This window comes from Acyrthosiphon pisum, chromosome A1, assembly GCF_005508785.2.
Source record: "Acyrthosiphon pisum isolate AL4f chromosome A1, pea_aphid_22Mar2018_4r6ur, whole genome shotgun sequence".
NCBI classification, from domain to species: domain Eukaryota; kingdom Metazoa; phylum Arthropoda; class Insecta; order Hemiptera; family Aphididae; genus Acyrthosiphon; species Acyrthosiphon pisum.
The window spans coordinates 82,384,194-82,397,277 of NC_042494.1; the positions used below are offsets into that span (position 1 = coordinate 82,384,194).

The 13,084-nt window shown below is 29.1% G+C and overlaps 3 protein-coding genes across 3 annotated transcripts in view; 1 reads left to right on the plus strand and 2 right to left on the minus strand.

Moving 5' to 3' along the window:
• Positions 1-4,274, minus strand: part of LOC100161594 (short-chain specific acyl-CoA dehydrogenase, mitochondrial) — a 15,446-nt gene extending 11,172 nt beyond the window's left edge. The window contains exon 1 of the mRNA XM_001952445.5: positions 4,032-4,274. Within this exon, the coding sequence (XP_001952480.2) occupies positions 4,032-4,047 (16 nt within the window). The 5' untranslated portion in view covers positions 4,048-4,274. The remainder of the gene's footprint in view (positions 1-4,031) is intronic.
• The window catches only part of LOC107883094 (coiled-coil domain-containing protein 63-like), a 17,571-nt gene extending 5,034 nt beyond the window's left edge, over positions 1-12,537 (plus strand). The window contains exons 2-6 of the mRNA XM_029487631.1: positions 507-727; positions 3,263-3,521; positions 11,320-11,391; positions 11,517-11,656; positions 12,330-12,537. Coding sequence (XP_029343491.1) covers positions 507-727; positions 3,263-3,521; positions 11,320-11,391; positions 11,517-11,650 — 686 coding nt within the window. The 3' untranslated portion in view covers positions 11,651-11,656; positions 12,330-12,537. The remainder of the gene's footprint in view (positions 1-506; positions 728-3,262; positions 3,522-11,319; positions 11,392-11,516; positions 11,657-12,329) is intronic.
• The window catches only part of LOC100572150 (coiled-coil domain-containing protein 42 homolog), a 7,429-nt gene continuing 3,952 nt past the window's right edge, over positions 9,608-13,084 (minus strand). The window contains exons 4-7 of the mRNA XM_003242901.4: positions 10,869-11,033; positions 10,483-10,650; positions 10,112-10,261; positions 9,608-9,987 (exon numbers count right to left, since the gene is read on the minus strand). Coding sequence (XP_003242949.1) covers positions 9,796-9,987; positions 10,112-10,261; positions 10,483-10,650; positions 10,869-11,033 — 675 coding nt within the window. The 3' untranslated portion in view covers positions 9,608-9,795. The remainder of the gene's footprint in view (positions 9,988-10,111; positions 10,262-10,482; positions 10,651-10,868; positions 11,034-13,084) is intronic.

Consider the following 13,084-nt stretch of genomic DNA (forward strand, 5'->3'; position numbering starts at 1 on the left):
AAAAAAAAATGGAAAATAAAAATGTCCGTAAAGAGCTCAAAATACATCAAAATATTTGAAAATATTATGGTGTATAGAAGATGCTAAGATAAACATTCAGTCAAGATTTCATGTATCTACGGTAATTTTTTTTAAAGTTACACCAAAAACCAAATTCAATTTTGTGAAAAATCGATTTTGCGTAAAAATTCCCGTTTTTCCTTAATTTTTCTTTTGTTTTTCCCGGCGCTTTTGAAAACCACTGGGAAATTTAAATGTTGACCTCCCCCATGCACCAACGATATTCACTTTCTGATCGAACAAGATACTGAAGTTGAAAATCGTAGCATTATTTCGACTACTTATCGTGTACACAGACACAAAAAAAAATTAAAAATTAAAAATAAATTAAAAAATTAAAAAATTAAAAAAACACACATCATTGTAAAATCAATATATTCATCGTTCCACTCAGAATCTAAAATAGTAATAATATCTACGGTTGAATATTTTTTTTTGTGAAATAGGACAACATCGCGTGCTCATGGATTTTGAACGTAAAGAAGAAGAGAAGAAACAAAATGAATTGGGAAGCCGAAAGGAACAAGCAGAAAAATGGATAGACTTGATGGGGTGGCTACAAATGTACGTGGGCGAGAGCAACATTGACAGGATTGTGGATCTGTTCGTCCGGCAGGAAGAGGAGAACTTCGCGCTGTTCACGTACATCAACGAGCTAAACAGCGAGGTACATACTTATACATAAATTATTATAAATACGCCCTCTTTCGAGTGTTTGGTCGTGAGATTATTATTTTTTATAATATGTAGGTATAAATAATGTGTTTTGGAAAATGATCTATCGTTATAGACGTGATAATCATATTATAAAAACTAAGTACGAACAAAAAACCATAAAAAACTGATAAATGTACGCTTATCATAATAATATATTAATATAATATGAATATATAAATAAAGTGTGAAATATGCATCGATTGATGTACATATATTATATCATACTCGCCAGTGGCGTACCCAGGATTTTCGAATGGGGGGGGGGGGCTAAACAAAGTAAATCAAAATTTAACATCATCTTAACAAACAATTTTCAATTAAGTCTTATAGCAGTTAATTGTAATATTTCATTATTATATACTTTTTATAACACATACATAATATATTAGTGATATATTTAATTAGTAGGAAGTAGGGACTGATTTATTATAAAAAATATGTTATACGATTATTGCTTATAATAGGTCGTTGTTACTTAAGATAATAGTACGTTCAACGTTGTATTCAACACTGTTTTTAGGAATATAATGGTTGGTACTTTGTATTTTATAATATAAAATGTATTCCATAACACGGCCAATGGGGGGGGGGGGCTGAAGCCCTCTAAGCCCCCCCCTGGGTACGCCACTGATACTCGCTGTACAACCCGACTTCACCCAAAGAAAATTTAAAACAATTATAATATAAAATACGGTGTTATAATATCACTTACTGTATCTCGGCGTAGGTACCTACCTCGCTTCAAATTTCAGATATTATTGCTCTCAGAGGCGGACTTACCATTTTTCCGCCCCTAGGCATTACAACACTAGAGCCCCGTACATTGGCGTGCTCCCACGGGGGGGGGGGGGGGGAGTAATGTTCCATGAATTAAAACAAAACTATAAAGATTGTATTTAGGTATTTTTATACCAACTAAACAAATAAATATAATACAATTTTGCATAGGTACTTTTGTACACTTGTACAATAATTAAATCTTTTTCGCCTTGATTTATGTGAGCACTCTATAATCGTAATCGATTAGCAAATTTCTGAGCAGTATGCAGTATGCACTTTACAGGAGACGGGCGACAGTGCCAGCGTTGCGCGTCGTTGCAATATTTATTATTATTAATTAGGTACTTTATCAAGAAACCTGATTTCCTGAATTAATTCCAGTATTCTAATATTGTGGTGCCGGATGCGGGGTGAGGCAGGTCATTCCACTAAGCACTGTGCGAGCTGTCCCCCACCTAGCTAGTGGAGTGGCTTTAATCTTTATACAATGTAGTAAATAATGTACCCGGCGGCCCGAGGCAGTATATTTGACTGCCTTGGCTAGCGTTTTGCGCATGCGCCATTCACAATATTGTACGTGTGTACGCCGCATACCCGTATACCACCTCCTATGCATTAACACAGGCAATTGCCTTGTCGAGTGTCGATGTTGAATCTCTAGCGGTGCCGCGGTGGCGGCGCAACGCTGCGCGCGCTGGTCGCAAAATTTAACTCAAACGGCAAGGTTATTATAGCTTATAAATTAAAACGTTACTGCGACGTGACTACGTGAGCCATTATCCAGTTTCGTGCAAGTTGTATACGAAAAAAAAATAATATAAAATATAAATTTAGGTAAATAGAATTATGAAATTATGAAAAACTAAAAAGTAAAAATTAACTAAAAAATTGCGCCCCAAAAAATATTGCGTCCTAGGCCAGTGCCTTGGTGGCCTATGGGTAAATCCGCCCCTGATTGCTCTTATTGGTATATATTTCCGAACGTGGTTCAAACTATTCTCTAAGCTTTCCTAATATCTTAACTCTAAGGAAAATCTCTGAAATGTTCGAAGAAATCGGTCGAGTATTATAGTTTTTGAGTAATTGAGTTTCTATAGGTAACAAAATTATAGAAAATCCATTTTATAAAATATAAACTCTCATAATTCTTTTAAGATATAATTTTTTTATGTTTATTCGAGGCACGTTTGTTTCTTTATAATTTTTTCTACATCGTGATTCAAGATGATAAATCCGATGAATTAAATATTTGAAGATTTACCTCATCTGCCCGAGTAACCAATGGCAACCATTAATAAACAAATAAAAATTTCGATTTCTATCGTGAATCTCAAAACCATTGCACCTCTATAAAATGTGAATTTCGGAAAATATTTCCTTAGTGCACCCCTAGATGGTGTACGAAGGTTTCATGAAAATATTAAGCATCTATAATAGCAGTTAGCTATCATATAGTTTATGCTCAGGTTAATCAGTTGGTCGGTCAGGACACGTTCAATTATATATTATATATATTATATAGTCATATACATTTGTATCTAAATTGTCAGTCACTTCAAATTATAGGAAGTTAGAGTCTAATTATAATGACGTTAAAAAAAATATTTATCATGGATACTCGTACTTATAAGTACATATTATTATGCACCTGTACATATTATATAGATTTATATTCTAAAAGTGGCACATGCACTGTTTATTTCAGGTGGACGACTTACAGAAAGAAGTTGTGGTGCTAAAGGAACGAGTGCAAGAGCAGCGGGCTATTAACGAGTCAAGAGCGTCAAAACAAGAGGAAAACATGAACGGACTAAGGACACACTTACAGCAGCTCGTCGACGACGCGGACCAAGAAGATGATCGAATAAAAACCGTACACACCGAGTTGACCGAGCTTTTGCAATCCGTCGAGAAACTATTTCTGTCTGTCCACTGTGACCTTTCTCCGATGTACAAGATACTTGGTAAGACTCGTAATAGGCTCGTTTTACAGCCACACGTTTTTTTGTTGAAGGATTTTGATATATTTTGATATATTCCAACCAGGCCTAGTGAACATTTCTAGTTTCACCTATATCTATGAGTATACAGGGTCCACTGGAACTGGCTATAGGATGGCGGGTGAGTGATCTCCGCCTGGGGCTAATAAACATTTGGGCTGCTTGAATCAATTTGGGCCGATAACTTATAAATATTTTATTATTAGCCTAAAATCGGGCCACTTTTTTGTAGGTATTTTTAACTTTTTACCAACTTTTATATACAATTACTCTCAAATATATGACGATTTAAATATAAAAGTATATTAATTGTTAGATAATAGATATACAATCGACGGACACTGAATATTTATAATAATTCAGACTTTTATGTTTGAATCGAATAAAAATACATTATGCCTCCTAATAATAAACAATTTACGCACGTAACACGTCTGCCAAAGGACTTATATAGGTAAGAAAAAAAATACTCACTAGTTGTAGAAAACATTACTACGTATATTCCTAGTTCAGTTTCACGAGCATATAGAGTATAAGGTTATATGCGCACTCAAACAGTTACGCGGTTATTCGGTGGTTATGATACAAACTGACACTATAACGTGTAACTTATTATTGTCGATCGGTAATTTAATACAGTAATTCAGTTCACCAGCCACTGTAAGTTGTGATTGCCGACTGGTTTAAAGACACAATATACAAATTATGAAGGTCGATCTCGCCGTTAATTATGCATTTATGATATAATATATATTATATTATACCTTTATGAATACCTATAATATTTATTAACTGATTATAGTATATCCGTTCTAATTGGCTACTAAATATTATTATATTATACCTGGTATATAATATACGTGGTTTGCGGGTATACCATTCGTCCATTCCGCCGTTCACGATTGTCAATAATTAGTGATTAGTGATTACCAATTCACCATACGGCATACAGGTATTAGTTTAATATCACGGTCATATAAACTGGTACAATACAAGACCGTGCCCATACCCAACGCAATATAATGTATGTATTATAAAGGTTATGTAAGTACGTTAGATCGTGTGACATGTAGGTTCAATTGATGTAAAATGCTGTTGTATATTATGAATTATGATCTAATTGATAGGTACGCATGGGCCACGGAGTAAACATTATTCGTACAAGTTCAAAGAAACCACATAGGTTATAAAACCTAGGTTATTGCTATAAGCTACGAAAAATATTATTATTCGAATAGATAATTAGTTGAACTTTGAGCTGACGGAATATTGCTCACAAAAGCTTTTTTTTTGCATATAGTATTATATCATAAAAGTATAATATTTATTGTGCACACTGCACAAATATATTAATATTATGAATTATGATTATTACTGTTGAATGTGAAAAGTGTAAACCTAGAACTACTTATAATAACTATATCACATAAATCTATCGGCTATCATAATATTATGAGAGAAATAGCGGTGCTGATTTTCGATTAATTATAATACTTAATATAGTATAGTTTTAACAAAACTTCAGATATGATGCGAATAGTTTTATTTTCTTCTGAATACCTATATTATTTTAAATAACAACTCGTCCACGCTGTTGTAGATACTCGTTGTATAGTATAATACTATAATATAGACTATAGTAGGTAGGTGCCTACCTAATGAGTATTGAGTAATGACTACTAATGAGTAGGTAATACCTAATTTAATAACCCAAGTGTTTACAATACACGAAAACATGATAAAGAAAGAGGATAAGAGTAATGAGTTTTAATAATATTAGTTTAAACTGAATGAATAGTATGTACAGTACTACAGTGTACATAATATGTATATTATATTACCTATACCATAGCCTATAGACTCCTAGCTATATCATAGTCGTATTTGAATGACCTAGTGAAACGCGCACCCATTAAATTATTTTGCATACGAGTTGTTGTTTTTACGATCGGCTTATATTGAATGTTTATTGTTTCCATAATCAGTTTATTATTATATTATTGCATTTTTAGATATTCAAATATATCATGGGTATTGGATACTACAGCATGGGTAACGTTAAAAAATAACGAAACTATATATTTTATTTTTGAAAAAGACCATTCACAATATTCTATAGATTACCTATGTCCTATACCTACCATCGAATTTTAAATGTAAATACTTTTTTTTATGGTTTTGCATATAAGAGTATGTAAGAGTTGATCAATAAGTATATTTTTTTTCGGCAGCTATTAGACCACTAATATTTTGACTACCAGCCACAAGGTATAGGTACAACATACACACACAGGCACACAGCATACTATATCATTTAAATAAATTAGTGCTTAAAGTTGACGATATATGTGTAAAGTACGCATACACATTATACATATGTATTAAAGTACCTACAACCTACTTATAACTATTATTAACATTCCACGAATATTCTGTATTCAGTTTAAAGGGTACCTATTATACTTATTGAAAACACTTTCATAACCTAACACTAACCTAACATATTGTGGTATAGACTATAGTTAATATAAGGTATACAAAATATAATTCCCACGTGATAAATGTGTAACAATTAAATATTACAATCGGTGTTGTAATAAGTATATCTATAATGTAAATTAGATAATAATGTATTAATGTATATTTTGTATTAGAAGATTCATACGTATCTAAAATTATTTGAAAAGAAACGATAATACTTTATTAAATACTCACGTAAACATATATACATATATATTATACTATGATACATTATGATTTATGATTGGTGGTTAATGAGTTTATATTAATTGTGTGTTATATTTTTCAACTAAAAATCTTAATTTGATTATTTTTATTTTTGAAAGTATAATATAAATAACACATCAGCAAAGTCAGTTGTCTCATCCATCATAGGCAGTCTTGTAAAAAATACTTTTAAAAAAGTATTAAAATACTAATACTAGTATTCGCATAAAAAAGTATTAAAAATACTTTTAAATAGGTACTTACATAAAAATGTATTTTACGAATACTCACAAAGTACTTGAATACAAGTATTTTTTTTAAATTTTACACCTTATAGTAGCTGTTTCCAAACATGTTTATTAATAAACATGAGATAACTTACAAATTAGGCCATAAATGTAGTACATACTGTTCATATTATGTATTCATCAAAATATATATATACGACTCGTAGCAATTTATCATAGTAAATAGTTAATTGACATTATGTGTTGATAGGTATAAATAAATAATAACTTATATATAAGTATATAACATTTAAATGAAAATTTTTTTCAGAAATGTGAATTAGATTCTTACTTGCGTTATGAATAAATCTGTTGGTTGACGATGTTTTTAAAACAAAAGTAATGTCAACTTTTATAAGTTATTATTTTACATGTGCACCAAATATATTTCAGGAGACGACATTCGGGCGAACGTGTATAACATGACATTTTACGTTGATCTGATTGAAACAAAGGTGTCAGACGTTGTCAAAAGCTTGAAAAATATGGAGCCGATGTAACATATATTTTTATAAGACATAAATTATAACTTATAAGTTATTATAAGCAAATGTTCGAATTATCACATTGGAGATAAGCATTAATAAATACTGTAGAGTGTAGGGTGTAGGTGTTTAAATTATTAAATAGTTATAATTTATTAATTAATATAACAATAATATTATGTATAGACAGTTACATTTTATTATTAATTATTATTTAAATTGCGAATTAATTAGTGACCTGTTTGAATTATATTATATGATTATTTTCAAATTTTCAATTATTAAAACGCATTTTAAATATTACGCTTAACATTTCTTTTTGTAATTATACATTTTTTTAATCAGTATAATTTACAATACCTAGTATATAGATATGATTATGCAAATGATAATACATAATATTATAGTTAATATTAAATCTCTATATAACATACCTAGTTAGGATTTGAAAATACATTTTACTCAAATATATTACTGTGTGACTTTTTTCTTATAATATTAAGTACCTACCTATTGTAATATATTGTATCATCTGTAACCAAAAATATAAATTGAAAATGTTGTTTATGATACATTACTTACATTGTATGCAAATTTAATTATACCTAAAATAATATAATATAAAATACATTTTTGGTAGGTAATAATTTAAGTGTTAAATGATAATAAAGGTAATTAAGAGTAATTCTTCTTCTTCCTGTGTCTAATAATATGATATTATATGTCCTATTCTATATATTGGCTTTATTGTAAATTGTTAAGGTATAATTTATTATTTTAATATGTTTCGAGTCTCAACATATCCCCCTATAGTACTATAATATTTTTCTTTCATAAGGAGAGCATAATTTAACAAATGTCGTTTTTTAATATAAAATATGATTAAAATTGGATAATTTACATAATATATAATACAATATAAAACAAGTGAAGGGTACCGCACTAACGCTCTGCTGAACAATAGGGTCTACACTCTAGAGAGTCACTGTAATGTATGTGTTAAATTTGAATTCAATGCTTTAACATTTTTTTACCCAATGAATAATATTTTATTGATATTTATAGAATAAATACTAAAAAGTTGAAATTTGAAAATGTCTATAAGTAGCTAAAACGAGTGTTTTCTATAAGTATTTTGAAATTATCATCTATGTAAAATGACCCGTTTGACCCCCTTAAGCATCAACTAGAATCACTTTCCTACCAGAAAAGATATTGTTGAAAACAATTTCCCAAAAGGTTATGATAGCTACAAATAAAAATTCAAAAGAAATAACACACACATCATTGTAATATAAATACATTCATCGCTCCACTCAGAATCTAAAATGTAAACCATAACAAGCTATTGATATTTTTCTTCTACATTGAAAACCTATGAATCTTAAATATATTTTTGTTAATAAGTAACCATGACAACGAAAACCTCATAAAAAATCGGTCAGAAACAAAAAACGTTTATCCAGCCCAAAAACATATTTATGAAAAAAATTTTCAAGAAACCCCGCATTATAGAAAATGTGACAATCTATACCTACTACCTAAATTAAAAGTTATATTTATATAATTACCGAACTTGGTAATTTTTATTTTCAAATAAATCATATTACAATATGTACGCCGTGAGAAAAAAAAATACCTATATAGTTATATAGGTAGGACCAAAATGGAAAACTCTACCACTAAAATGGATTAAATAATAAGTGCCTAATGAAAAAAATGTAATCACTGTTTTAATTTTTAAACCATTATTCTGGTTTCTAAACCGATGTTATATTGTATTCACAACCGACCACTCTATTGCATCCTAATAAAAATAGTGGTAGATAGGTATACGTTATTTATGCAATAATTATTATAATTATTATACCTACAACTTTTTCAATACACTTGTGAACATAACCTAACAATAAGTTTTGGCTGAACCACAAGTTACATCTACAGTGTTACATAATAATAGTTATATACGAATTTACGAAAATTGCAGTGTTCCAACAATATTCCCTATAGCGCCTATACAGCTATAGGTACCGAGGTATAATGACTCTGCAGTAATTGAAAAATAATGTGAAACCGAAGGACTATATTATAATAATAAAGATTTTTTTTTTTTAATTAACAATGAATAATGATAATATAACTGCTAGATTTATGATTTACATTTATTTTATTCATATAACATCATATTACATAATATATGTTATATTATTTAAGGTGTTGTTTTACTAGTTAAACAACTGTACCTACACAGTTATCAGTTATTATCCATATTTTGTCCTCTTTATTTTACTTAGTATTTTAATTAAGTGTTTCTATATTTATTGTATGATTTAACTAAATTTAATTGTATAATTATGTATTTATAAATTTCTTGGTACTTTTTATAAACGTTTATATTAGGTAGGTAGGTACCTAATTATCTATTAACTATTGGCAATGTGAAAAAAAATGTCTATATATTTTATGGGCTATTTTTATGTAAAAATATATTATAAAAATTTGTTTGTAGACTTGTAGTAATGGTAGTAGGTATTATAATTATGGTCTGCACTTAAAAAGTTAAAAATCATTTAAATTGTGTTAGTATGCTCGTAATATAAATAAAATGAAGCATTTTGTAAAGTAGCTGTTGTATACCTACCCCTTAATGTCAGAAACTAATGTCTTATATGTTTAAATACTATAATTTGCAGTATAATATGTATACAGTACCATCAGCATGCCAAGCACAATTTATTTTCAGTTTCTCAGAATCTCCCTTTTGTTGGTTTTTTCTTTGATTTTCTCGGCCATGTTTAATACTTTAGCCAACTGTTGGTATTCCTCGGCAATGAACGCCAATTGAGTTTCTATATCCGGTATTTTGTTAGGCACAGATTTTTTTACGCGTCGACACATTTGCTTATATATATTCCACACAGATGCGGCTACCTGTAACATATGCCTATAATATTATAGGCACTCAGCACTCAGCACTCAGGACGATAGCAATAAAATTCGTAGAGATATAATGTAGGTATCATATTTTAGAACACTTTTAAATATTCATATTTACCAAGTCACCCTCAATTTTCTTTTCTTTGGCCACATTTTCGATCTTGCGATAAGCCAGGTCGGTCTTGATCATCTCGTCTTTCAGTTTTCCCAACGATTCGACGACATCAGCCATTTCAACAGACACGTGCTCAGCTTCTTCACTGGTTTCCTACATAATATTGTAGGAAACGACAATATTTATATTTATTACCAATTGTATCGATATACCTAATATGCATACCCACCCGTTTTGATATGTGAGTATATTGTGATGGCAATAAATTACACATGTATACATTTTATAGTAATATAATATAAATATAGTACAGGTAGGTCTAACTATATTTGTATAGTTATTACTTATTATTTATTACTATTAGTAAGTTATACCTTTGAACGTCTGAACACGTCCGTCGTCAACCGTTTCAAATCCGCAGTCTTCTTTTCGTGTTTTTGCGCCAATTCCTTCCGTATGTTGGTCAAGTTTTCGTATCTCTTTATAACGTCATCTATGTTTTTAAACTCTTTCGACTCCTCCACTACTTTTTCGAGAAATTCCTTGGAAACCAAAAAAAAAAATAAGTACCTACAGGTACCTAAAATAAAGTTCTATAGAGCTCTGCAGATGATATTCATATTATGATGGCTCGCTCAAGGACAAAGGGTATTTAAACATTTAAATTTTAAACTCGATTTTTGTACACCCAAAAACCAATAACGAAAAACTCAAAGTTATAAAATCGTGAAATATAATTAATTTTACTTATTTTATTTACTTCGAACGGCTTTAACTCATCCACGCTACGTTGCATCCCATCGGCGGCCTCTTCGAGCTTTAATATTGATTGTTGCATCGGTACGGTTTGCTGTTCATAGCGTTTCGTTTCTTCGTTGTCTTCGTGTGTCTTCCTCGTGAGTATTTCGCATTTCAATTCGTTTTCCTACATAGGAATAAATAAATTTAAACTTTAAACTTTAAACTTTAACTAAACGGTAGTCAGTATATACATCCGACTTATCAACAACACCAACCAAGCAAAAATACAATAATATGAAACCTACATTAAAAACTAAAAAAAAAGATAAATGTCAACAAAAAGAAAATAGTGTCTTATGGAATCCATCTTCAAGTGAAAGTATTGGTTGGTTAATTTATATTATTGCTAAATTTAAGAAATTTCATTTTTCTCCAATTTTTATTATAAAAGTATAAAAACATATTTTTAGTTGATGACAATTATAATACCAACCGAGAATCAAATTTAAGTCCTATGGCAGAAAGTCTTCTAGTATTATCTGGTAAGTTGTAATTGATAAAGTAAGCGATATGTGTATTTAGTAACTAAAATATAATTAATCACCGACTATTATAATTAGAATAGTAATATATATATATATATATATAAATTATTAATTGTGTACAGATTGCAGAGCTCAAACGTTTCTCACTGTGCGTATGATATTGAGAAAAATGTTTACAGATGCATTGCTTGAAAAGTTTAGCTACAAGGGTTTGAAAAAAAGAAAGTATTCTATACCTTGGCTACATGTACAGTAATTTTTGGTGAGAATTTGTTTAGTTAAATATAATATTTCTAATTATTCCTTAAGCTTGATTAAACTTTTATAAATATATAATAAAAACTTATAATACAATTATTAGCTATAATTACTATTACATATTAAACTGATTTCATTTTATACCAATAATAAATAATAGTACGGTACTAGGATGACTGTTTTTATTAACATGTATAAAAAAAATTCTTAAAGTGAAAGAAATAACCAAAATATATTATAGCAGTGGTGGGGTTCTTAAAACCAGATGGGGTTGACCAAAAATGTAATATGGATAATTTTACTTTATTAAATTCGTTTAAAAGTTTAAAACCCAATAAAAAGTCAACGTATACCTAATACATTTAACATTTTAAATATAACTTAATGTTTTATGTTCCCCTATCAAAATATGTTAGGTACCTTATGACTTACTCAGTATAAATCCACTGTGCCACTATCAGGCAAAATAATTGAGTAATAATAAAAAAATTTTTCTATACCAGTATTATAGTATTGCAATGTATACCTATTACTTTTGTTAATTTTTTTCTTGGTGATAACATGTTAATTATATAATAAATACAACTTGCTTTGTAGTTAATAAATATATAATGAAAAAAAACAATATAATTATATGATATATTAATTAATATATTTAAAAATTTCATGATTTTCAGATGCTATAAAAAAAAATGAAAAAATTCAAATTAGGCGATGCTGTGGACATTGAGACACCCATAAGGACATTTATTTCTGGAGCTAAATTCCGGGAACCAAAAAAAAATCTACTTATTTCTAATGAACTACCATCTTAATATAATTTTTGTTTAAATACTATGTTTTATGGTCAAGTGTACCAGTATAAATATTTATATCTGTTTAAATTCTTATTAATACAATTATTAATTAAAAATAATAATATATACTGTTATTAACATGGAAATGAAAAAATGGATTTACAATATTCTTTTCGTTATTAAATTTTCTGAGTTTTCATTATTTCCATCCTATATTAGGTATATCATAACATATAGTTGTTGGAATTCATTTAAATACAATATAATAATTAATTAATTAATTAAATAAATAATGTACAGAGGCGAAATTTCAATGAAAAAAAAGGTGGGTAAGTGGATGTCGCTCTGCTGTACAGTAGGTTACAAGTGGGTCACTGCGTATAATGGATAGTATTACATTTTGAATTCAATGATATAATATCACTGTATAAGAAAAACGATTCTGAGCGGAGACATTTTGTCAGTCTGGGTATTAGACATACCTATTATAGGTATACTTATCTATAGTATTAAAAAAAAATTTATCTATAATAGGTATCAATAATAAATTCCAAATTAATCATATCACAATATTCATTAGTTATAACGCGTTATACATCAACAATAAACCGTGTATTATCATAGTACCTATCATG